The following is a 26,394-nucleotide window of genomic DNA, read 5'->3' as shown; positions in this document are numbered from 1 at the left end:
TGATGTTTGTGATTATATAGGTTTTAGGTTTTATGAGGTTTTATGAGGAGGACGATCAAGCAGTGGTCAGGCAGGTTCCCTTTATTTTTTGTTTGTTTGTTTGCAGATGCACCGTGGTTTGAGCTTTTCTATTTCCTGTGGTAGAGTGTGACACATGAAGATCATCAATATTGACTTTGGTATGAGTATTGAGAAATAGGTCGTTTAAGTCTGACGTTCATCGTCTATGAAGAAACTTTCACCTGTGATTGGACGATCGCAATTTTTTTGCATTTGTTATACACATTTTGTTTTTTAAATTGAGATAAACATTTACAGTTATTGACACATTTACAGTTTTCTGAACACGTCAAAAATCCGCTCACATTTTAGAAGCGCATTATCTTCCTACAGAGCTGACGCTTTACAATTGAATTTCCATCATTTTGATAAATGTGTTCCGTGAATTGCAGTTGTGTATAGTTGAATGGTGATACTACACTTTACATTGGACAAACTTGTTTAAGTTTACATAAACGCTTGTTGACAAATCAGCTTTATTTGACAGATTTGGCAGATTTCCTAATGGTGAACGTGGACTTATTGCATTTATTAAATTATTTGTGTAAATTAAGTGTTGCTTAAACAGCCTATATTAGGGTTGATGTTTGATTCTCTATGACTCTCCAGTCGTGGATTCATATTGATGCTGTTATGAGGTGGATTCATTTATGTTGAACTAAGTATGATGTCGCTTCTGGCCTAGGGCTCCAACAACTTAGCATACGCATTTTCAATTTACACATTTGAAATGTATGATAGACATTTACAATTTAGCATACACCTTTGCAATTTAGAGGACACAGTCACAAGTTAGCATGCACCTTTACAACTTAAAGGACACATTTATAGTTAAGCATACACTTTTGCAATTAAGATAAAACATTTACAATTTTGCATGCACCTTTAGAATTTAGAGGACACATTTACAATTTAAGATAGGCCTTTTCAATTTAGGGTACACATTTAGAGTTTAGCATACACCTTAAAAATTAAGAGTACACATTTAGAAAAAAAACACTGTAGATGCTGAAGTAATTGCTTCACCAATCATTGTATTTTATGATAAATGAAAATAGTTTTCATTCATCCATCCACCCACCCCCCCATCCATCCGTCCGTCCGTCCGTCCGTCCGTCCATCCATCCATCCATCCATCCATCCATCCATCCATCCATCCATCCATCCATCCATCCATCCATCCATCCATCCATCCACGAGCACATTTACTAAACGCTTACGAACTGTGGTTAATTCATTGAGCTTTATTGAGACAAGCGCGACCTCTGCTGGCTACATTCACCGAGATCCATTTAAAGGAGAGAAGAGGAACATTTGGTTACATCAGATCTGAAAATATTGCAGGATAATATTCTTTCAAATTAAATGCAATTTGAAAAATGAAAAAAGGGTAAGATGATAATTGGAATATTAAGAAATACGTTCTAAATTAGGGCAGAAACAATGAAATGAGCTATGCAAGAAATGAACAATGTAAATCCCCTTCAAAAAAAGCAATGAAAGATGAAAACTAAGAAACTACATTAGGGTAATTTACGTAGGGAGTTCAGCTCTACTATTTGCCGATGCGATAACTTATGGCCGATGATTTCCTTATGGCGTCGATGATTTGATTGAACAACTTCTTTTTGGGTTTAATGCAGATTCTCCGTTCCATGTCTCCTCTCCTTACGGTCACACTGAAACAAAGACAAATAAATACATTTGTACCTTTAATCCAAATATGGAATCAGAAATATTTCAATTAAATGTTACTCACATTATTCCCTTAGTTGGACATAATGGGTGAGTCACGGCGTACTTCACCACATTTCTCATGGCATTTTTTGGGGTGTTAAATGAACTGCAGCAGTTCATCACCCCAACATTGCCTGGAAATATGGAGAAAAATGGTTAAAAAATGAGGGGTACGTACTTTTTCATGATGGTCAAAGACACTTACTGTGGAAGCCCTGGACAGTGTTGGCTGCCAGCAGCAGAACAGACAGAACCACAACACTCTTCATCCTTCCTCGTCTTGGTGAGGAAGTTCAGGATGTCTTGAGATGAATTCTTCAGGCAGTGGAATGAAGGACTTGATGTTTGTGATTATATAGGTTTTAGGTTTTATGAGGTTTTATGAGGAGGACGATCAAGCAGTGGTCAGGCAGGTTCCCTTTATTTTTTGTTTGTTTGTTTGCAGATGCACCGTGGTTTGAGCTTTTCTATTTCCTGTGGTAGAGTGTGACACATGAAGATCATCAATATTGACTTTGGTATGAGTATTGAGAAATAGGTCGTTTAAGTCTGACGTTCATCGTCTATGAAGAAACTTTCACCTGTGATTGGACGATCGCAATTTTTTTGCATTTGTTATACACATTTTGTTTTTTAAATTGAGATAAACATTTACAGTTATTGACACATTTACAGTTTTCTGAACACGTCAAAAATCCGCTCACATTTTAGAAGCGCATTATCTTCCTACAGAGCTGACGCTTTACAATTGAATTTCCATCATTTTGATAAATGTGTTCCGTGAATTGCAGTTGTGTATAGTTGAATGGTGATACTACACTTTACATTGGACAAACTTGTTTAAGTTTACATAAACGCTTGTTGACAAATCAGCTTTATTTGACAGATTTGGCAGATTTTTCCATGATCTAAGTTCCTAATGGTGAACGTGGACTTATTGCATTTATTAAATTATTTGTGTAAATTAAGTGTTGCTTAAACAGCCTTTATTAGGGTTGATGTTTGATTCTCTATGACTCTCCAGTCGTGGATTCATATTGATGCTGTTATGAGGTGGATTCATTTATGTTGAACTAAGTATGATGTCGCTTCTGGCCTAGGGCTCCAACAACTTAGCATACGCATTTTCAATTTACACATTTGAAATGTATGATAGACATTTGTATTTTAGCACATTTACAATTTGGCATACACCTTTGCAATTTAGAATACAACTTTGCAATTTAGAGGACACATTCACAAGTTAGCATGCACCTTTACAACTTAAAGGACACATTTACAGTTAAGCATACACCTTTACAATTAAGAGAAAACATTTACAATTTATCATACGCCTTCGCAATTTAGAGGACACATTCACAATTTAGCATACACCTTTACAATTTAGAGGACACGTTCACAATTTAGCATACACCTTTACAATTTAGAGGACACATTTACCATTTAGCATACAGTAAACATTTGTGATGTATGATACACATTTACAACAAGCATGCACCTTTACAATTTATAGGACACGTTTACAATTAGGCATACACCGCATACACATTTGAAATTTAACATAAACTTTCCAATTTAAAGTACTTATTTAACATTTAGCATACACTATTTCAATTAAAATACACATTTACAATTTAGCATACAATACAATTTGGCATAAACCTTTTTATTTACAATTTAGCATATATAAAATTTGGCATACACTTATTACACAGTATTTACAGTACACATTTGAAGTGTATGATACACATTTATAATTAAGCATGCACCTTTACAATTTACAGTACACATTAACAATTTAGCAGACACCTTCGCAATTTACAGTTTGCATTTACAATTTAGCATACAGTTCACATTTGAAATGTATGATACACATTTATAAATGAGCATACACCTTTACAATTTAGAGGACACATTTAAAATTCAGCATACACCTTTACAATTTAGAGTATGCATTTGCAATTTAGCAAACAGTACACATTAGAAATGTATGATACACATTTACCATCTAGCATGCACCTTTACAATTTAGATTACACGTTTTCAATTTAGCATACACTTTTTCGGTTTAGAGTACGCATATACAATTTAGCACGCACCTTTACAATTTAGCATAGACCTTCAAAATTTAGCGTATAGAAAGTACAGCAGTAAACAATACAGTTTTCACTTTTTAGATGCTTTTTAAGGAAAAAGGAAATATTAAAAACTGCTTAGTTTGGAGTACTAGCTTATTATTGTTTATTGCCCAACATCCTGTGTGTTTTTTGTTAGGTGTTTTGAAGAAGCGTGCATGTGGCCTGTGGTTTTGTAATCTGCTGGTTCACACGTAACACATTTTAGATGCAAGAAAAAAAAAAGAAGGTGGTTCTGTATTTTTCTATGACGATGAGGCCTGAAGCCTCTTATGTTTTGTTTTTTTTACTTACATTCTTAATATTTATATATGTATTTATTATATTTATTTCAAAGTAAAAATTCACTAAAAGTCTTAATCAGAGATTCCCAAAATCATTTTAACCGGTTTTTGCAGACATTATTTACACGGACTCACCTTCAGATCCCTCCATCTATTCCATCCTGCCTGCAATCTCCTCTTCACCTCTCTAAATGTTTCATGTTTCGTTCACTATTGTAACAATTGAATATGTTTCCAATTCATGTTTCCACCAAAGATGAACCAAAAGCATATTTTACTGCAACAAAAATAACGATTATTGACATATTAATGAAATGTGTTAGTATTGACTTTTCTAAAATAAGAGTAAACAGAAGATACGACCTATAAGGCACAACCCAAATAAGGCCATGTTGTCAGGAGTGCGTCATCTAGTGGAGAAGCATGGTCGTTGCAGGGTAAAGGCAAAACTAGTATCGCAGCAGGATTACGATTATTTTATTTCCATAACTGTCCTGCTCTTGAGCAATGAATACAACTTTTTATATTGAAGCAGGCAACAGACTGGCGACCTGTTGAGGATGTCCCCTGCCTCTCACCCTAGGTAGCTGGGATAGGCTCCAGTTTGAATTGTATTGATAATAATAGTAGGTATTTACTGATAGTAAAAAAAACTGAAATTAAATGAACAACAGACAATGCAATTATTATTATTTTCAAGTGATTCATTGAGTAAACAATGTCAAAGTTGACGTTTTGTATTTATAAGTTTATTTCATTGCTCTATCTCTAGGTGACGTACGGGATGTCAAAGCCAGAGTTGATGTAAGTTAAGAAAATAAGATCTAAAATAAGTCAAATTCCCATTATCAGCCCAAAATGTAAAATATTCATCGCTGATGTTTATCAGCAGCGACCATTTTAACATGGTAGAGGTTATAAAGAAAAACATCCTGTTAGTAAGTTGAAGAGGAAATGTTTGACAGACCACATCGACTATCTTTCTTTTCACATCCGCCTTTTATTCCTGGTTCTTGACTAGTTCACACTAATTACTAATAAACCACTCCATCACACGTGAAGTGGAAATTAAATTTGCTCACATGATATTTGATATTTTGGATCAATAAAGTTTTAAGCAAGAGGGAAAAAAAAAACAACCTTTGAGCAGATCATCCTGAGTTTACAGGAAGGAACGACCCTGGACTTAATATATAGATCCTCTTCCTACTGTCGGACACAATGTTCTTCGATAACATGGCAGTTTTATGCTCTTGCATGACGTCCTGGAATAATCATTCAAACCTGTCATGTATGGACACATTTTGTTCATAACAAGGAGACAAAAGGTCACCAGGAAACTAAACGTTTTTTAGCATATTTTTGGCATATTTAGCCTTTTTGATGTCATTTATTTTTCTTTCCACATTGAATCAAACTTGTTCTCGCAACCTTTTCCTTTTTCCAAATTGTTTTTATTCATGTTGATGTTTCAATTGTTAAAAAAGATTCCTATTTAATAAAGAAAATGTACATTATTCAATGTAAATTTAAATTGTTTACATGGTCTTTCTTCAGTACAAATACATCACTCACGTATAGTGCAGATTTATTTTCTATTCTATTTAGATTTTCTTTCTTTTTCTTTTTATTATTTTTTATTTCTGGGTGTTTTATTTTCTTGGTATATTGCTCTGGCTGTTGTTGAACCGAATTTCCCCTCGCGGGACAAATAAAGGATTCTGATTCTGATTCTGATAAACGGAAATATAACTCCCAGTTAGGAGGGAAACGTAGCTGATAATTGTTCCTCTTTTTCCTCGGTTATCTCCATCTCAAAGTTACGTCATAATCTTAGACTGATGATGAAGGGTCAAAGGATTTGTTTTTGAGACACACAAGAGCTGCACCATCGATGCATTTTGATAACTGATGTGTTTCAGTCACGCAACACTTCCTGTGTTATCGTCCAGAACAACGTTCAAACCTTTGCAGGATACAAGCGTGACAGAAATATTTCCACAACGACCTTTTTGTCAGTTTCCGAACAGACCTCAGTGAGATTGGAAACTCGTTTATATCTCATCGGAATATTTGTCTTTTCCTCTGGCAGCACGAGAGCGTTAGTAACAATGTGTCAGTGGGTCATTCCTGTGAGAGTTCCACCTTCACTCATCTGAACACACACATTTACACACACACTATATAAAATCACTTTTTCTGTGAGTTATTGTGATGATCACAAGACATTAAATACAATTTTAAAAAGGATAAATGAGAAACTGGTTTTCATTTGATACCGTGTGTTTGTCATAGAAAAAACTGTCTGACAGTAAATCAAGTGCATCTTAAATCCTCTTAATGTGGTCAATCGTCAGTTTCTTGTTTAAATCTCATTACATTTTTGATGATCAAACAAAGATGATTGGTCAGGTCAGAGCCAATCGGAGGTTGGTAGAGCAGGTCATCCAAAATTCAGAAAAATGTTCTTATTTAGCGATTAAGGAAGTATTACGCTGTTTATTTAAGTGTCCAATTTATTTTAGATTTTTTTTTAATCAGTCGAGATCTACCTAGCACCTTCTTTTTATTATTATTATTAATAGTAGTAAAAAGTTTCCTTAATAATCTTGAGTGAAGTTACGGTTATACCCTATTAATAATGAACGCTGAAAAGAAATACAAGAGTATATCATCAAATGAAAAATACAATTGCACATAACACACTTCTGACTCTTTCTTTACCTGAGAGTACGACCGCTATCATGAGCCAATCAGTTGGTGTGTTAGAAAATATTGGTATTGCGATAAATCGGCATATTTGTTTTAATGATACTTGATACAATTTATCAATATTCCACAACACTGTATCGATTATCTAAAAATAGATTTATGGTTTTCTGACAACGTTTGGCTTGCGAATCATATGTTATATATCATAGTTTTTTTCAGGTTATAGTTCAATAATTTCAGTGTAAACTTTAATAATTCTATTCTTTACGAATACATTTACATTTTTATGTCACAATTAAACTTGCGGCCACTAGATGTCAGCAGCCGTTAGCTCCGCCGCATCTTAATGAACATTGAAATCTACGACTGAGGACGAGAGGATACAGTGGACTCCAGCAGCTTTTAAAGCTTACATATTTTGGTCAAAGCCGATATAACTTTGTCAAGAGACGTGTTCTCACAGTATCACGATATATCGTATTTTTCCCTCTGTATCATTGCTAGATTCTAGATACACACCCCTAGTAGACGCGAATTATGACGAATCAGTGGGATTGTTCAATGCCCCCTGTGCCCCCCTGTGCCACATTTCAATTCAAGTTAAGCCTGAAGACAGCGAGCAAGTCTTGAGCGCGAGTATACGGGTCTTGTTGTACGCCGATGATGTACTATTATGTGGACTCACACCCCTTGTTCAGTAACATAGTTCAGTAAATATGCCATTGAAACGTCAAATATTTCCGACCCTTGTTTGATGAAGTTGTGCGTCACTGACTTCATTTTTGTGCTCAAACTGACGCCTGTGTCGCGTCTCTCCCGTGATGTCATGCTTAGGTCAACGCCGTAAATAATTGAACGTCAGTCTTGAGGGAAGGCGGGGTCGGGCAGCTTGACGGTGAGGTCAGGGGAAGGGTCGCGAGAGTGCATCATGTCACAGACACAAGAGCATCACTCCCTCTTCTTGAAATTCCAGCTCCCTCGTGGCGCTCGCTCGGAGTCCAGAACACACATCCATCACGCACACATTCCCACCAGAGCAGGAGATGCATCACTACTGCGTGGCATCGCACATTTGTAATCGCACACAAACCAGTTCAAGATGAATGGTCTTCCTAGTGAGCAGATAAGAAGCCAGAGGCAAACTGACTAGATTCCCTCAGACTTCTCTCTGCATCCTGTTCGTGGGCCCTTGAGTCCCCAGTGTCCGGTCTCTTCCCGTCATCTTGACTTATTTTTACTCTATTTCCTGGAAAGATGAAAATACTCTCATTCCTAAAATACTTTTTAAACACTTTTTCCATATAATTCTTATCTAAGGGTCCCTTAAGGACAACAACGGTGACAAAAGTCCACATTACTGGTCACAGTTTAAAGGCCAAGACCAGAGAAAAATAATTGCCTGATATTTATCTAATCCAACCTTTTTAAAAATATAATTTATCGCAATAAATTTGCTTGTAAAACAGTAGGCAAAGAAGAGTTGCTTGCTGGATCAAACATTTGATATTGTGACCGTTCTAAGGGTCCGTCAAGCCAATGGAAAGAAAGAATAAAAAATAATTAGATAACATTTTGGATAAAATCTCAATAAGATACATTTAAAAATAATAATAATAATATATTAAATAAAAAAAATAGGCAACTGAACATATTCAAATAGAAATAAAAATAAAGCGAAAAAATAGGAAATCTGCTTAAAGCAAAATAAAATGGTGTGTTTGAAGCTGAAATATATAATAAAAATAATTACAAAATGATCTTTTTTTAAGCTATTAGAGTAATTTCTAAACGATACTTTGATATCGTGATGGCCGCATAAATATACATGTGGCCCCCAGGCCATGCTTAGCCCAGGTTTGATGTTAAAGTTAATTTAAAACACTAACATTTAATACACTCTTTTATTCTTATGAATTAATAAATTATTAGTCTCCCATTATAGTTTGTGTGAGACCATCCAATGTTGAGGGTCAGACAGAGACAAGGAAAGGAAAAAGTCAAAGTGACAAATGTGACAAGACAAGGTTTCTTTAAAGGGCCTGAGAACAAGTCTTGGGCTCAATCCCAAAGAATGGAGGACTCGGCTCTCGCTCTCACTCAGACGGCTAGACGGACGTCACCCGCTTAAGATATTGAGAGAGCAAGGCTCGAAATGCTAATAATAGGAATGAAACAAAACTTAACAAACTGCACCACAAGAAGAGAGACAGAAATAATAAAAACAATCCTAAAACAAAGAATGAGAAAGAATGAAATAATTTAATGAAAGAGATCTTTCTGGGTTTGGTTAGTTAAATAGTAACTATATACATGTTTATTTTAACACAAGTGATGAGGATAAAAACATGAAGAAAATATTGAGGCAAGTTTTGTTGACTTAACACGTCAGATTTATGGATGGATAGAATTAATTTGCTAATAAGGCAAAGGATGCAGAACTTTGTAACATTGAAAACATGTTTTGGCTCCTCCCAGTGTTAGAACAGTGTAATTGCATCAAATCTCCTGCTTAAACCCACTGCCGTGAAGCAGTTCGGTGTTAAAGAACAACTGATGTCAGACTCCAACTCTCATGACTCACATGTTTCAACTGTTGAAGTCTTCCTCTTCAAGATGCAGTAAGTCCCTCATCGTGACCATGTTTTGTTGTTCTGGAATCTCAGCAGACGAGAGGTTACAAGAGCGGAGTCCATTACGATGTTATAATGGTCTTTACTCTTTAAGCTGTTATCACCCCAGCTTTGTTTATACATCGAGTCCCTTGGAGGTGGTGACTTCCAGGATTGATGACATGCTGTGACAAACCTTGATGCCTGACCAATCACAACAGAATGGGCGTGGTTATGGTATACAATAGTTTCCAGAACAAATAAAGTGTTGTGGGCGGGGCTTAAGATCATTTTCTAATGTAAATATTTAAATGAAAAGATAGATTTGTACAAACAGACACATACTGATGAGTACAATAGAGTCCAACATCTATTTAAGACACACTTAAATCAAGCCTATGCAGATTGCAAAGGCCTAAATAAGATCAAGACAAAGAAAAGTTGAGTGCCAGTCCACACTGAGACTATAAAAAGATGACTACATCGGTAAATGGTTAAAGATGAGTCCTGCTGGAATAATCTTTTTTATCTAACATGGAAACACACTTCCTGGTCTGCTGCAGAAACACGTGAGTCATCTCTTCAAACCCTGTAAACATTTCATGTGAATCAAGAAAGCTTCTTTGTTTGCCGTTTCGTACACTTTGGGGTAAAGGCCGGACAAAAAGGAAACGAAAGACAAGAGAAGGACTTCCTGTGTGTGTGAGGATTCCTTCAGAGTAGCTAGAAATCCTTGAAGTCCCAAAGGAGATCATGAACCATCTACACATTCAGAGTCATTTCTAGACCTTCTTTGCTACGTCAACCCTTTTTCCACGTACATCAAAATAATAATAATATAGTATAATAATAATAAACGGAATTAAAAAGCAATTAAAAAACAACTTCATTAATTAATTTTATATAATTTAATATAACTAGTAAATACAATAACAGCCCAGTACTGTTTTTTTTAAATGAAATAAAATCTTATTGTGTCTCAAAGCAACATATGAAATACACATTTGTTCTTTTAATATAACTGGCTTGAAATTTTACACATCGTTTGTTTTTCTAATTGCCTTTTTTATTTTGAGGATTTTAAATTAATGAATGTATTAATAAAAAATGATAATACTTGAGATTTGGGTAAAAATATGAACCATTAATATGGTTATTGAACTCTTTATTAACAGTAAATAATCAGTAATTACAGTGTTGTTCAGAGCAGAAGTTAGCATTTAATGAATCAATTTAGTAATTCTAAAGAAGATTTGAATAGGTATGATGATAAATAACTGGCTAATAATCAATTCAATTCAATAATAAGCAAATCATGCTTTGTATTAATCTTTATTATACTCTTGAGATTAAGTCCATGTTGACACAAAGCAGCAACATACTGACTGACTAACACACTTATTGTGTTCCAACCACACCAGCGTGTCGACTGATCGCACACTCACAAAATACTTTACAGAGTTCAGTGTTAGAGACACAATGAAGCGACACGTGAACACACAGAGAAGCTTCTACCCATGACACATGTTCAGTTGTCGTATATACATGCAATGCAGACACACAAAAGTCGACCCGATTACATGTGACACTATGAAGCAAATCAGTCCAAAGGTGATTTTTATATACAGCAGATACTGGCATGTTGCAACACGGATAACATGTGTGCATACATGGAAGCTAAAAGATGTTAATTCATCGTCACAGTTATACAAAATTTGTATAATAATAGATACAATTTAGCCAACATACGCTCCATTCTGTGAAGTATGTGACAACAAGTGAATATCTTTTTAGAACACGGTTATATTTTTTTGTTTGTGCTAACGCATACTGTGGAATTTATGTTAAAATATTCAGAATGGAATTAAAATCAGAGTTTGAGTTTGTTTCAAATTACATAAAATGAAAGTTCTTTTTATGTATATTTAGCTATTAACTCGATTTAAGTGACTGATGTTTGCATTTTTCTTTCTCAAAGTATGTTAACAATTTAGGGTTTTATTTGCTTTGCAAGCTTCATTAAAATCCTAAAATTGTAATTTTATTTTACGATGTGTTAAGTACTTATGGTAGTTTATGTTGAAGTATACTTTTATACAGATTCAAATTTTTAATGTTTCTATAGCTACAGAAAGCTACAAATGTTTTTTTTTCATATTAAAAACATCTGCGCCAACATGTATTAGCAAGAAAGAAATGTCTGTGGAGAACCACAAGGCTCTGTACTGGGACCTATTTAATTTATCTTAAAGATTGTTGATACATGTGATATTTTGGTCTTTGTTTTCATGGATGTAACGTCTGCTAACATAGTTAATTCCTGCATTTGAAACCTAGAGATTATTCTATCACTTTCCTCTTAGTAGGAGGCAGCAGGTGAGCCGGCAGATCGGACGGGAGTTCGTGTCCCTCCAGTTTGACTTTGATCAGGTGATTCGCCAACGCAAACTCCTCATCGTCCAGCATCCCGTCCTTGTCAATGTCCGCCAGCTTCCAGATCTTTCCCAGCACCGTGTTGGGAAGCTTGGACTTCACCATCTCCCTCTTGGCGTTCGCTCCCGTCACCTTCCCGTTGACGGGCGACAGCGTGTAGAAGATCTCGTCGTAGGCGGGCTTGTCCCGGGCCACCACCCAGTCCGCCTCGTCGATGCCCTCGCCGGCACCTTCGCCGTAGCCGTGACCGAAAGGGCCGTTTAGCGTCCCGTCGAAGGCGCCGCCCTTGACGGACGCGTTGGGCCGCTGCGTTTCCTCCTGGCGCACCAGGACCATCAACCCGGCGATGTCGTTGGCCAACATGTCGTCCACGGCTTCAAGAAGTTTCGGCTTCAGAGGCTGGAACTTGGTGAGATCCTGAGACTGGAGTAGATCCTGCAAAAGGACACCATGATCAACATCATCTCATCTTTCATCTACGAATCCTGCACTACCTGCATCTTCTTCAGGCTCGGAAAGTCTCCCGGTGATATCTGATGCTCCCTCTCGATCCGTTTGTAGATATCTCCCAGAGTGCCGATCAGCTCCTTCTTCTTGTTCTCCTTCCCGAACACAGCAGGCATCTCTTTCTTCAGGGCGCTGATGATGTAAGCGTGGACCTGCACAACACAAACATCTCATGACTTCCTTGACTGAATATATTTCATGTTTTTACATGACTACAGTCACGGTCAACCTTATGCAATCTCGCTTTTACACACATGGTATTTCAACTTTAAATATATCGTATTGAGCTCATTATTTATATTTATCTGAACAGCTGGTAAACTTAAACACTACCACAGAACTCAGGGTAACTAATTTCTGCACCCAATTTACTTAGGGTGCCAACAAAACAGACAACTCCCATAATGCCTTCCTACACACTGCTCTAGTAAGTGACCTCTGATTGGTTGCTACAAAACTGCATTTAAAATCCTACATCCCATGTGGCTATGTCAAAAAGTATTGACAGCTGTGATCGGCTGGCTGGGCGGCAAAGCAGTATTGCCCGCTGTTCAGGGCCGCCCTTCCTGAGAAGGTTGTAAAGAGGGATGGCACCTCATATGCATTGTCAGGTTGAAGTAGATATTGTTCTAAAACTTGTCCATTAATGGTTTCATGTAATAATTATAAATATTATATACATGTTTAAGTTTTTCGACAGCTTATAAACTGAATGAAAATGTGGAAAATGATCAGGAAATATAGAGCACAAGCAGGGATTATGAGGCGTATAGTGCATAATTTAACGTGTTTTTTGTATTTTGTTCATTGCTGAGGTCTTTATAACGTTACCCCACGATGATCCAGGGACCGCTGTAATTATTCTTTTTCATAATTCTGTTCTGTGAAACATGACGACTAGATTAACATCTATTCTCTGGGGTAGAGCTCATCAAGAGAAAGTACTTGTGGTACAAAATGTAATGTTCTTAGGGTGTTTTCATCTCCGGTGTCCTTGCGGCCTATCACCAAACACAAAAACACACCCAAAGCTATCAGCTGTCAGACGGGAAATCAGTGCTGGACAATTTTTGTTGTGCGTTTTTGACTACAAAACAAGCATCCTCTGGGTTTAGAGCCCCAGCAGTGGCTGTCGCCACCCGTATCTGACCCTCTTATCCTCGGAGGAAGCAGGAAATAATTCACTCGGAGAGGGGGCTCGTTTATCTGCCGCCATTTGCTCTTGGACGGTCCACAGCTGGACGGGTGTGTGACAGGGCAACAATGGGACTCACACATCTGTGTCAACTATTTCGATATGACCTCGAGGACGTGGTCTACGTCGACGTCACCTTGGCGAGTCTGGCTCTCTTGATCAGATCGTTGAGTTTCCGCAGCGCCGCGTTCCGAGGTAGAGACTGGATGTCCTTGAACAGGTCCTGCTCCTCGGCCTCGAACAGCTTCCTGTTGTCAGGGATCAGCAGAGGGTGCGACCAGAAGGAGCCGATGTAGACACGGATCACCTGGGAAACGGATAAGAAGATCTCAGGTATGAATTAAAAAATGAAAAACAAGCCAGAGCGGAACACACACAGGCGGAATCTCGTATTCATGTGGCCTCATGAGGACATACTAACTAGCAAATTATATTGTATACTTGTTTTAATTATATGCATATAAACCTTTTTGTACCTTTTACTTGTCCTTTATGTGAGCTTAAGAATAACCTCTAAAATAATCCTCAAAATACTTCAGACATATTTTGAAAAAAGAGCTTTAAAATAACAATTTGTTATAAAATTTTTAATACTAACGCTTATTTTTCTTTTAGATTGACGGCCCCTCACAATAAAAATTAACAGCCCAACCCAACTAAACGTTTCATATTAAACAGATTTCTTGGTTTGTGACAATTTTTTTTTTTTTTAGGTCATAAAAAAGACAAGACCAGATCAGTGTTTTTACGTGTGTACAATTTATGTATATAAGACATTGTACATGCAATTCTAAAAGTTAGGGTTGTCTTTTAATTTATAAATAATTCATAAACAAATATAATAAACATAGTAGTTCAAATGAATAATGCTCGTGTCATCTCAGGGTCAAGGTGACCCAAAGACCCGAGAACAAATATGTTTTTGGAATCCTTTGTGATGACTTCTAGGTCAATAAATTTGTTTGCGGGCCTTCGGGTCACCTTGACCCAGATATATCACAAGGGTTACATATCCGAACCATTTACTATTTTTCACCTTAGATGTAATTAAAACTAAACTAGATGTAATTAAATATTTGTACCTTCATTTGTTACAAAACATTAAGTGAAGAGAAATTGAATCATCAATAAACAACTTTACTGAATAATAACACCATTATTTTTTGTATCCTTTTCTTTGTGTTATTTCCTTTATATTTGGATTTTGTCATCCCTTGTTCTTTGTATCACACTTTGTTCTTGTTCTTGTTTTTATGAATCAATCTTCTGCTGTGAACCGGAAACCCAATTTAATAAATAGTAATTAAGTTTATCTAACCATTATCATGGCACATTTCAAAATATAGAACTTAAAACAACCGTCTTCTGAAAGCCCAAAAAAGAAAACATTTCTTAAATAATCAGCTCTTGCCAATTCATGGTGTCTTGATAAATCATTATTAAAACAGTCCCAATCTCAATGCGTCACATTGTCATTCAGTCACAACAAACATATCTACGAGTAGAACTAAAGCTGGAACCTCAGGCGTGTTGACGATCTTCCCCAGAGACCACATCAAGGCGCCGTAGACTCTCATCAACTGCTGCGTCTCGATCTGATCGGCCTTGTTCAGCACCACCCTGCCGAGGAGAAATCGATGTTGTCATCATTATATAAACCCACGTCTATTGTTGTGCGTGTGTCCTCTACCTGATCTTGTCTTCGTGGTTCTTCAGGGCTTTAATCACCTCGGAAAACTCATCGGATATGTCCAGTTTGTGGGCGTCGAACAGCAGAATGATTCTGTCCACGCGCTCAGCAAACCACTCCAAGACCGCGGCGAAGTCGTAGCCTGAGAGGAGGATAAGATGAATAAAAACATTACAGAGGAAAGAAACATCTTAAGGTGGACAATCCACAACTTTTTTCTAATCTTGTGTTAGTATAAACTTTCAATTACAGTTTTTCAAAAATCATTATAAACCTTGTTTTATCAGACCTGTCCTTCAATGTCACATAAAAATGTAATCCCTGGCAGCCGTCTGTCATTAAATCATTTAGCCTTACCGAACACCTGAAGGTCGCCGTGCTTACCTGGACAAATTCCAGTTTGCAAGAGAAAAAAAAAAAAAAACTGGAATAGAAGTCAAAGTGTAGGACATGTTAAAGGCAAACCTGTGAGCGTAAGCCGTTACTAAGAGACGACAACTAGAGGGCATTTTAGTCACACGTCCGAAAAATATATGAAATTTAAAGATCCCAGACTATCCCCTTATTGTAAGTGTTTAAAACACTAAAAGAAACTAAAACAACTGAAAAAATAAGGCAAACAATTGCATATGAAGGTTTTAAAAACCTTTCAAAGATACAGAATTGTGTTACCTGTTGGGTATATTTCTGTGACAAAAATGACCCTTTTTATATACTTACGAATGTGTTGTGGCTCAGACAAAAATATAGAGAAAACACTTGATTTTATAATACAAAATGAAAAAAAAATCAAGTGTGTAAAGGTGTTGTAAAGCGGTTTAAGCGTCAGAGCTGTAAGAGGGTTAATGCACACACTGTTAGAAACACCTTGATACTTTCAAATGTAAAGAATCTGGTGGATTTTATCTTCACATGGGTTTCCTCGCCACACATGGCACTGGTTGGAATTAATCTCTCAAATGTCAACGGACACATGTTGAACACAGAGATCAATGTCATATTGTTGCTGCTAATTTCAGATCTAGATTAAGATGAATTATTCCATTTATTAGAGACAACAATTAATGCTACCGAGCTAGCATTGTGAAGTCAAGGGCTGTGTTTAAACGGCCCTCTTTAGATCAAAGTCATTCTTAAAATCGAATAATAGACAGCCAACTAAAAACCCTGCTGTTACAAACTACCAATTCATATTCAAATCCCCAATATGAACTCTTAATGTTCTTTGTTTTATGACTTAATTTATTTTATATACTTAGTTTTCCCCCCATTTTGTGAACCTGCACAAATAATAAAATAACAAAAGTCATATTAAAATGTTAAGTTGAATTAAATTAAATGAGTCTTATTTATCTTGATTTTGGTAAATGGTTTTCTCTCACTGTCTCTTCAATACATAATGTGTATGTTATTTCGGATTTCAAAAAAACTTCTTTATTTTAAAGTAGCAATACATCATATTTTAACAATATAATTTTTTCATATTTTACTAAATATGAAGTCATGACTCATGAAGTAGAACACCAAGTAATAATTGTCTGGGCGACTCACCCAGAGAGTCTTTAAGTGTCATGTGACCACCAAACAGCTTGAAACAGTTTTCACAAGTTTCACAAGTACTGAGAGAATTTTTTAACTTCCCAGGAAGTCTCATCAAGAGCCTTTCTTTCTATAAACAAGTACATGAGGTGTTTTCACAACCTCTTAAGTAGCTATGAAATTGCAGTTACACTGTTCTGACACGTGGGGGTGCCAGAAACTACGTTTTTATTCTTACGTATGGTTGCTTTAATAATGAAGTAATATGTAATAAAATAAAATGTTCATCTTATATGTATAACATCATAGCACAGTCACACATATAGATACATTTCCTGTTCCCAGTTCTAGATATGACTCAAGACCATGTGATGAAATCACTGTGAAGTCCACAAATTCTTCCAATGTCAAGATATTTGTGCAGCTGCTTGGCAGCGATCGTTTTTGTACCTCCGTAAGGACATCTACGTAGGCAGCTATAGCCTGACAACTCCTCATCTGCACACACACACATGAATACAACAGGAGACAACGATGTGAACATGGAGAACATGTATGTCGACATAACACCGCCGATGAAAACACAGCTGCGGCGACTCGTTTCGATCAAATGTGACCGACGATGGCGGAATCACACCTCGCTGGGCTGTTTGTTTGGTTTGACAACACGGTCAAAAGAACATGTGGACTCAACAAACATGGGCAGAAACAGCTGATGTGTGTTTCGATTAAACAACATCTGAACGGTGAAGTGGTGATGACAGAACACACACCAGAAAACAACCATCACACTAATCGCCCTGTGAAGTCACTGGGTTTTAGGAAACCAGGGCGTGTGGGAATGTTAAACGCCATAAAGAATGTCATGTTGGCACCGTGACGTCACACGACGTCTGCATTATAGAAGCAGTTTGGCATGTGAGAGAGTCGCCCCGGACTCTGCCCAACATTGCCTTCACATGTGGGATGTGAGGAGACTTTAAATCCTAAACTGACACATCGGGTTCTGCTTCAGCAGTCGGGGGCAGCTGGTGACAACACAGAAGACATGTGGGATGGAAAACGTTTAAATTATTCCAGTTCGTTTGTTTGTGTCAGCTGTTGCTATGGTGATGCTGTTACTTGACTTTAAGAATGCCAGAACACACATGAACAAAAAACTAAAGCTAGGCAGAATACAAACATGTTTTTTTGGGGGGGGTTACACTCTTTTTTTTCCAAAACTAAACAAAGAAGTTGAGTTGATGAATTAAAAAGGAATATATTTATCTGATTTTATTTGATCATATTAGATAAAAGCATTATAATTATAAAGCATATAAAAATATCAGTTCTCGTAACAACATTTCAAGTAGAATTACAAATGTCCTGAACATGTTTTTTTTTTTTAATCAGAATTAAGATCATCTGAACCCCAAAAGTAAGAGGTCAGAGTCAGTTCTAATTCATGTCATCTGCATAGACGTTTATTTGAGAGCCACAGTTATACGACCAAATAAAGAGTCTGGAACTACTCTCATGAGGTTTATGGGGCGACTTGATTAATCTTCTAGTTGTTAAATGCAGTATGTTGACCTGTTTGTGAATGACAATTAAAGAGGTTAATGAATTTTTTTTAAATGAAAACCTTTTCATTAAAGAGTTCAATTGAAATCATTAAAAAAAAATTATTTAAAGCTCCACTTTCAATGAGCACTTAATATATTTAAAAAAATAAAATGATGTAAAACGGTTATATTCATTTCATTACTAAAATGATACCCTTGATAATATACCACATTCTAACTTACATTAAAATAATTTAACAAACAACCCTGTAATACTTACACAACATTACAAAGACATTGTTTCTTTAACCGACACCAATTTCGGTGAAGATTCAGGCTACACAACTATTTATTTTTGAATTGTTTTACATTTACTTTTAAAGATAGTTAGTACTCATAATACAACAACTTTTAGTTTTGAAATCTTTAAACTTCCGAACAGTCAATATTCTACGGCTCTGGCTTTTATTAAGAAGAATCGAAAATGTATTTTTCAGTTCTATATAACAGTTCTAGCTGCTTCCACTTAGAGACCACATTTATCCACATGTAACTATTTGCATCTTTGTATTGATTTAAAGATTTCAATCTATATTCATTAAATATTAAAGGAAACACATGTAGTGACAGGAAAACGCGAATGTTGTGTGAAATAAATGCATGTATAATGTTCAAAATTGAGTATATATTGTGTACTATGGGGCTGTACAAATGTATTAATGTGTCAAATAAAAAAATAAATCTGAGTCACAATGACAATAACAATTTTAATAGGGATAAAGCGTAGGTTGGGAAATTTTTCTGAAGATCATATGCATCTTAAATAATGTAAATGTATGTAAACTTCATGGAACGCATCCTAGCCGGTGTCTGTGTTTAGAGAAAAGACCACATTGACTCCCATCCTTCTGCCACCGTTTCCGGCTCTTTGAAATGAATGAAGCCTAATCCTCTGAAGGCTAAAAGCTAAAATAAACACAGAGAAACGCTGAGTGTTCAGAGCTCGGCAGGACTGTGGGCTGGGAGTGAATGGGGCCCAGTGATCGCGCACTAAAGCGAAAGTGTCGGTGAGTTTTTTACCTCGACTGATTCTCTGTTTCTCTCCGGAGAGAATCCCCGGAGTGTCGATCACGCTGATGCTCTCCAGCACTGGGTTAGGCAGCTGGGCACAAACAAACCTGCACGTTCACACACACCAGAGGATGAGATCAGGACAGAAGTGTAAACTGTTTAAACAACAAACATTACCCCACATCGGACCCTATCTGCCTTCTAGCAGCTGTATAAATAAATAATAAGTGTGTCGGCTCTTTAATCCCCACTGACAGTCACTCAGCCTTTTCTTCTGTCTGCAGAGGTGCTGCTTTCACTGACCCTCGACTACAGGAATTTAAACAGAATACTTCATTTACTTTAACATCCTGAGAGCTAAATAAGTAAATGACATTAAATAAAATATATTACCACACATTGACATTATAAGAGGGCACGTCTGGCTGAATTTTTAAATAATTTCATTTGAATGCTTCTGTATTACTTATCTTCAATTTATTTATTTCATATCATTTTATTCTAAGTCTTAAGTTAAGTTAAATTAACTTCTATTTAAATAGTTAACCATTTTGTTATCTCAGGGTCAAAATGACCCAAAGGCCCGGAGACAAATATATTTGTTGTATCCCTTGTGTTATCCCTGGGTCAGGTGATCAACCTCCCTGGTTTTCAAATATACATATGCAGTGGTTCGGGCCTTCAGGTCGACCTGACCCTCAGATAACACAACGGTTAAGTGCTAAAGTACGATAAAAAGATTTATTTTAGGGGGGATTATGCTTTGATAAAAAGGTGAAAAAATAAAAGATATATTTTGAAATTACATCATTAAATCTAAACATCAAATGGGAAAAATTCTGACTTTGTGTAGCCTGTGGGGCCAGAGTTGACCTGGGTCATGAAACATAAGGTGATGTATTGAAACAAAATTCTTTACAATAATCTGGCGTTTATTCCTTTGTAAACTCAAAAGGTTGGGAAAAAAAATTCATAAAACTTTCAGCAGTATTAAAAGTCTGATAACGAAGAAGTGAGGTTGGTAGTGTTCTGTAGTTACATCTGGAGTTAAGAAGGTTTCAATGTTTAATTCCTGTAATTCACTTGTATGGCCTCTCAGCGCTGCCCAGCTCCATTCTGAATTATAAAAATGAGAACCTTAACCTTATGGAACACACGCTGTACAATGAAATCGCAAAAATAAATTAACAATTATGGGAATCCGGAAAGCTGCAAAGGTTGCACAGTGGTGAACCCTTGTGTTATCTCAGGGTCAAAGTGACCCAAAGTCCCAAAAAACGAATGGTTTTATCCCTTGTGTTGCTTTTGAGTCAAGCCCTCCCTAGCTTCCATAAATACATATGCAGTAGTGGAGGCCGTGCGTAAATAAAACAGTTACAGTTGGTTTCGGGCCTTTCGGGTCAATTTGACCCTGAGATTACACAAGGGTGTGTTTATTCAATTTAATATTTAAGGTTATTATGATTCATGTTTCAGTAAATTTGAAAAAAAAAGTTGAACAGATTTTAAAGTCAACCCTTGAGTCTTGATGTGTTGGTTAATAATAGGGTTGAATATCAGTGGAAAAATCCACTTGTTACCGTGTACATGTGGGACCAAGATGACTGTGCAGAGTCGTGCGCACACACTCACACACACACACACACACACACACACACACAAGCACTGACAGAGGAGAGCTCGACCAGTGAGCAAAGGGAAATTCAATCACACAGGAATGTAGAACAGAACTGTGCATTCTCACTCTTGCTCTCTACAGGCTTAGAGATGCTTGGACACTTTCTACCCCTTCGACCCAAAATTTTACCTCACATATTTTAGCATAAAATTCCGACAGATACCTGTTCAGGAAGGCGTTTCCGAACGCATTGAGTTTCCTGAAGGGCTTCTTGGGGTCAACCACGAGGGCATTGCCGGGGATGACTCCCTCCGTGTCGCCGTGCATCACGGCGATGAAGGAATCCGTGGTGGGTTCAGGGCCGATCCGCATACCGGGAAAATCCTGCTCCAACAGGTAGCTGTAGGTGGAGTGGCAAGACGTGGCGTTAAACGAAAAATACGAGATAAGATGTGCAAGATAAGTGTGTGGGCTGCAAGTGTAAATACGGGTCTGTCAAGGTACAATTGACTAATCCTCTGGTAAATTATAAAGAGGCAGTCTGTTGTGAAAAGAGCCCTTATTAATAAAACGCTTTCGTTCAAGAACAGTATAAACCCTTGGCAAAGTGAGGCCCTGGGGCCACATGTGATAATAATAATTCTGCAGCTATTATGCATGGGAAACTATTCTCCCAGTGAACACCAAACTGCTTCATAAAAGTTGGTTGGAGACAGCTTTTGCATTCATTTCCATAATTGATAAAGCACTGAGAGGACTTCCTGGAAGAATAAAGAATAATCCAAACTATAATCTGTCGCTCTTTTTTCTAAATAAATGGCTTTACGGCAGTGATCCCCAACCTTTATCAACTCAGGGCCCACTTTTAAGTCTCAAATACTTTTGTGGCCCACCTCCGACTCCATAAATACGAAGGCATTATAATGCGTTCTCATTTCCTTGTCACATGTATAATACTCGTAGGAAAAACAATACAATGACAAGAATATTTGAAAATGTTTCGTATCCTTTTAAACTTAACCCGTTTTAACATTTAAAACATTATTAGTGTGTTTTTTATTTTTATATAATTACATCCGCCCTCCCACAAAAAAATGATACCAATTCCAAGACCTTTGCGGCCCGCCAGGGGGCAGGAGCAACTCGCAATTACAATGTTCTTACACTGGGGGAGCCAGAGATAAATATGTTGATCCACGATGTTGATTATTTGGTGAATAGAGCATAATGACTATTTTGTTTGCCGTCTTTTAAAGTTTTCCCATCACATTAAGCTTGGCACAACAGAATGTGGCCCCTTGTGATCTTTAATCGACCGGCCCTGATTTAGACGATGATTAAGTTCATGTGAATATCATCAGAAAATGATTACAGCCAACAACACAGTTTGTGTTGACCTCAGTCATCAAAACTATGCAGCCACTGGCAATAAAGCAGATTTACCACTGAAGGAACCATAAATTTGACGCCACTGGGAAATGTCTGAGAACATGTTAACACTTAACAGATGTAAGGATGAGTCTCTGCTTTAACATCTTCAGCACACACACACACACACACACCTATAGAGTTTGGGGAGCGGTCAGTGCCTGGTGGAGCCGTCTCTGCACTTACGTCCAAGTGGTGGGAGTTCTTCTATCTGCACGGCTGTCTAGTTACCTTATGTAATACATATGTTCCATCATGTACTCGATATGGATGGAATGATGCTTGTTAGCAAGTACGAGTGAGGAGCCACTGACGTCAATTATTTGCATTTGCACAGTGATTTAAACACACATCTATATTTTAATTGTTATAATGTTTCTATTAAGTTTTGGGAAAATCTGTTAAATTCCCTCTCATAATGAATTCTTTAAAATGAAATGTTTGTTTCCTAGAATAAAGTTTTGCTTGCCGACTGATAAATAACTTCAAATAGTTCATTCGAAAGAAGATGTTCTTTAAAAATATCTGGATCCACAAAGCACTTGAAGAATTAGTCAATCTCTGTTCAGAGAGAATTTTAATTTGTCTTTATTTAGTATGTGTGAGACGTAATCCTGTTGCCACCTGCTGCATTTAGCTTATTGCTATTGATAATATTTCAAATTCTAAAAAAAAAGATATAAAAGCACAAAGTTGGAATTTGTTTAGTGCAATAATAATGGGCTAAATAAAAAAGTAATTTGATTTTACAGGTGTACTCTCTCTGGGTGCTTTTGTTTTTAGTAAATTTTCGATGGGGACTTCAAAATAGGGGGCGAATTGATGACAAGACAGAAAAAGCCAGACAAAAACAATATATTATGTTTGAAGACAGTCAGAGGAGGGAAAATATAGAATATCAAAAGCATGATAATCGACATATTAAATAATGGCAAATAAATTTACATTCATTTTGTTCATTCTTTCTATATTTATTCCCGCATTGTTGATTTTAACTTTTATTCCAAACTATTTTTCCTTATTTGTTGCCAAATTATGGCACAAAAGTAGAGGACAGTGTCAACAAAGTAACTGGAAATATATTAAATAAAACACGCTCATACTAAATTAACAATGTGTTGAACTGAAGGATTTGATACTCCCATCATGCCTTGCAACTCAATACCCCAATTAAAACCCGTCGACCCTTACAAATGGAAGTGCTAAATGTACAAAATACTTCTTTTGTAAACTTTATGAGACATTACTTGAATATTCTTATTTATTTTAAAGAAAATATGTATTTTAAATCATTCATTAAGCGCTATATATGCATTTATAAGACACCACAAAACACTCGAGCAATACAAGTTTCTGATTCTGATAACAGTTAAACCAAACGAACAGAACCAGATCAATGATGTAAAGAAGGGCTTTGATCGTAGGCTTACACAGAACATTTAAACGATGGTGCCGACTGTCATCAAAGGAAAAAAAAGGAGGAAGAATGTGCAGAGAAAGCTTGAAAGATGGTGGAAGAGCAGGAAGAGAGGGGATGAGCAGGAAGTCACAAACAGCATCCTCTTAAGTAAAGCCTGCTCATACTATAGTGTGTGTGTATATATATATATATATATATATATGTGTGTGCTTTTGTCAGACGCCTGACTCATTAGAAGCAGACACACAGTTCAAAAGAAGCTTGACACCCAGCTGTTAGTATCTCACTTCACACAGACAAGAGGACACGCGGCAATACCACAAATTCCCCACTTTATTAAACTCTGATGGAGGGAAGAATGACTTCATCCTGCTTCTAATAATGCTGCAGCAAAATGATTTATATGAAATAACGTACACTTTAACAGAGACGAGTGATCATGAAGAATACATTTTTTTTTAACTAAATAATATAACATTCAGCCCCTTATATCTGATAATGTGTTTTAATAATAACAAATATTAAGAATCTCTGGTCTGCTTCTACCTCTGCATTTATTTTCATTGACCCCCATCAAACTTTTGACACCCCACATGACAGGTCTAAGCTGTCAGTTTTGGGTGTGTCCCCCGTCCCTCCGTTTATCTTCTTGAAGCCATCATCACTTTATCTTTTTAACTAAAAAGTGTTTTCTTACCGTATGAAGCTGGTCTTGCCAGTAGAGTACTGCCCCACCAGCAGGACCATGGGCTTGTTGTCGAAGTCGGCATCCTCCAGGGAGGGCGAGTGAAACTCGTGGAACTTGTAGCTCTCCTCCAGTGGCAGCAGTTTGGTTTTGTAGAGCTTCTTCAGGCCGTCGCTGACCGTCTGGAAGACCTCGGGCTCCTTCTTCCTCCGGTCGTCTGTGCCGAGCCAGCTGAACATGCTTGCCGGTGGAGAGTTTCCTCACAGAAGTTTTTTTAAAAAGCTCTCTTCTTGTGATCAGTTGTGCAGTCTCTGGATGTGACGGTGAACACAAATACATGCACTTGTAAGACACAGAAAATAAATCATTTTTTAAGTCATGATGTGTAACTGAGACTTAATCTGATTTTTTTTTTTTTTTTAAATAACATGATTTCAAATAGCAAAAAAATAAAGATTAATTCATCGATTTTATATTTATATTTATAGAAAAGTATACGATTTAAAAGCTACAAATGAATCCTTGTTGATGCTTCGTTTGTATTCCCATCATCTCTGGTCCACCCAGATCCAGGCCAGTAACGGTCATGGGTCAATAACACTAACTGGCGCCCGTTTATTTATCACAAATACTAACCAACAGTACTGCCTATGAAATAAACTGTGATATATATATATAAAGCATGAATAAAAACGTTACCGATGTCCAGATCCGCCCGGAATCGAGAGGAGGATTCCCCCAAAAAATGATGCACCGAGAGCTGCTATCAGAGCGCAACACCCTTATTGTCCCGCTAATCACCGGAACAACAAACATCCGACGTGTCCTCTAAACGACCATTATTTATATTAAATCCTGACGGAATAAATCTAAAAAAATGTATGTCAGGAACAGGAGTGCGATGACTACAAGAGGACAGGGCTGGATGTAGCAGCAGCTGAGGTCCTGCAGCTCAATTTAAATACCGAGTCGGAGGAAACCCGATCCCCGGCGGAAGTGCCCAACGACTGGCAAAACTGATGGGCCGCCGTGCCGCCCACTGGTGAATGAGTTGAAGCCGATACGGTGGACGCCATGTTGGATGTACTGAGGGTACCGGCTGATGCCGTGATGAACCATGCAAGTCGGACGCCATGTTGGATGGGGCATCTCCGAGGAGAACGATGACACATTAAACGCGATAAAATGCATTTTTTAACATAAAAAGAAATGTATTTTCAGTCAAATACGTTAAAGGAAATCCGAAATGCATGAAAACAAAAGGATAGCATCTGAAAGTTAGCAAACAATGAATACAAATCGTTTAAAATTAGAAAATAAATTATAGTAGTTTCATAGATAATGATTTTCAAATGATCTGTCAATATGGGGTTTTAATGGAATGGTTGGATTCACCTGTGGGAAAATCAAGGTTAGTTAAATTATTGCGTCCCCTAGTGGGCTAGTTAAGTCATGACGGCAAATTAATAATTAAACGTAAGTAAGTAAGTAATTTGTATTTGTGTAGCACTTTTCCAGACCAGGGTCACAAAGCGCTTAAACAATCAAAACAATATTCTTTAAAGGACAAGACAACACTGAGAACAACACAGGAGTTCCAGGAAAACAAAGGAAAAGCCTGCACGAATAAAAACGTCTTAAGATGCTAAGTGAATAGTGAGTATTAAACAATAATGAAGAATTACATTTAATGGTACTTCGTTAGGTATGTTCAAATGCCAAAC

General features: G+C 37.0%; 1 protein-coding gene across 1 annotated transcript; it reads right to left on the bottom strand.

Moving 5' to 3' along the window:
• Nucleotides 1-10,853: 10,853 nt before the first annotated feature.
• On the bottom strand, nucleotides 10,854-25,629 carry ehd3 (EH-domain containing 3). Its single transcript, XM_087812350.1, has 9 exons — nucleotides 25,370-25,629; nucleotides 24,683-24,981; nucleotides 21,361-21,537; nucleotides 19,529-19,626; nucleotides 15,363-15,504; nucleotides 15,193-15,292; nucleotides 13,809-13,979; nucleotides 12,465-12,629; nucleotides 10,854-12,405 (listed from the first exon to the last, which is right to left on the bottom strand). Exons 2-9 carry the CDS (start codon nucleotides 24,907-24,909, stop codon nucleotides 11,878-11,880), a joined length of 1,608 nt encoding a protein of 535 aa, XP_087668476.1. The 5' UTR covers nucleotides 24,910-24,981; nucleotides 25,370-25,629; the 3' UTR covers nucleotides 10,854-11,877.
• Between the last annotated feature and the right edge of the window lie 765 nt (nucleotides 25,630-26,394).

Source organism: Callionymus lyra, chromosome 17, assembly GCF_982586985.1.
Source record: "Callionymus lyra chromosome 17, fCalLyr1.hap1.1, whole genome shotgun sequence".
In the NCBI taxonomy this organism is placed as follows: domain Eukaryota; kingdom Metazoa; phylum Chordata; class Actinopteri; order Syngnathiformes; family Callionymidae; genus Callionymus; species Callionymus lyra.
This window is presented reverse-complemented; position numbering and strand designations above follow the sequence as displayed.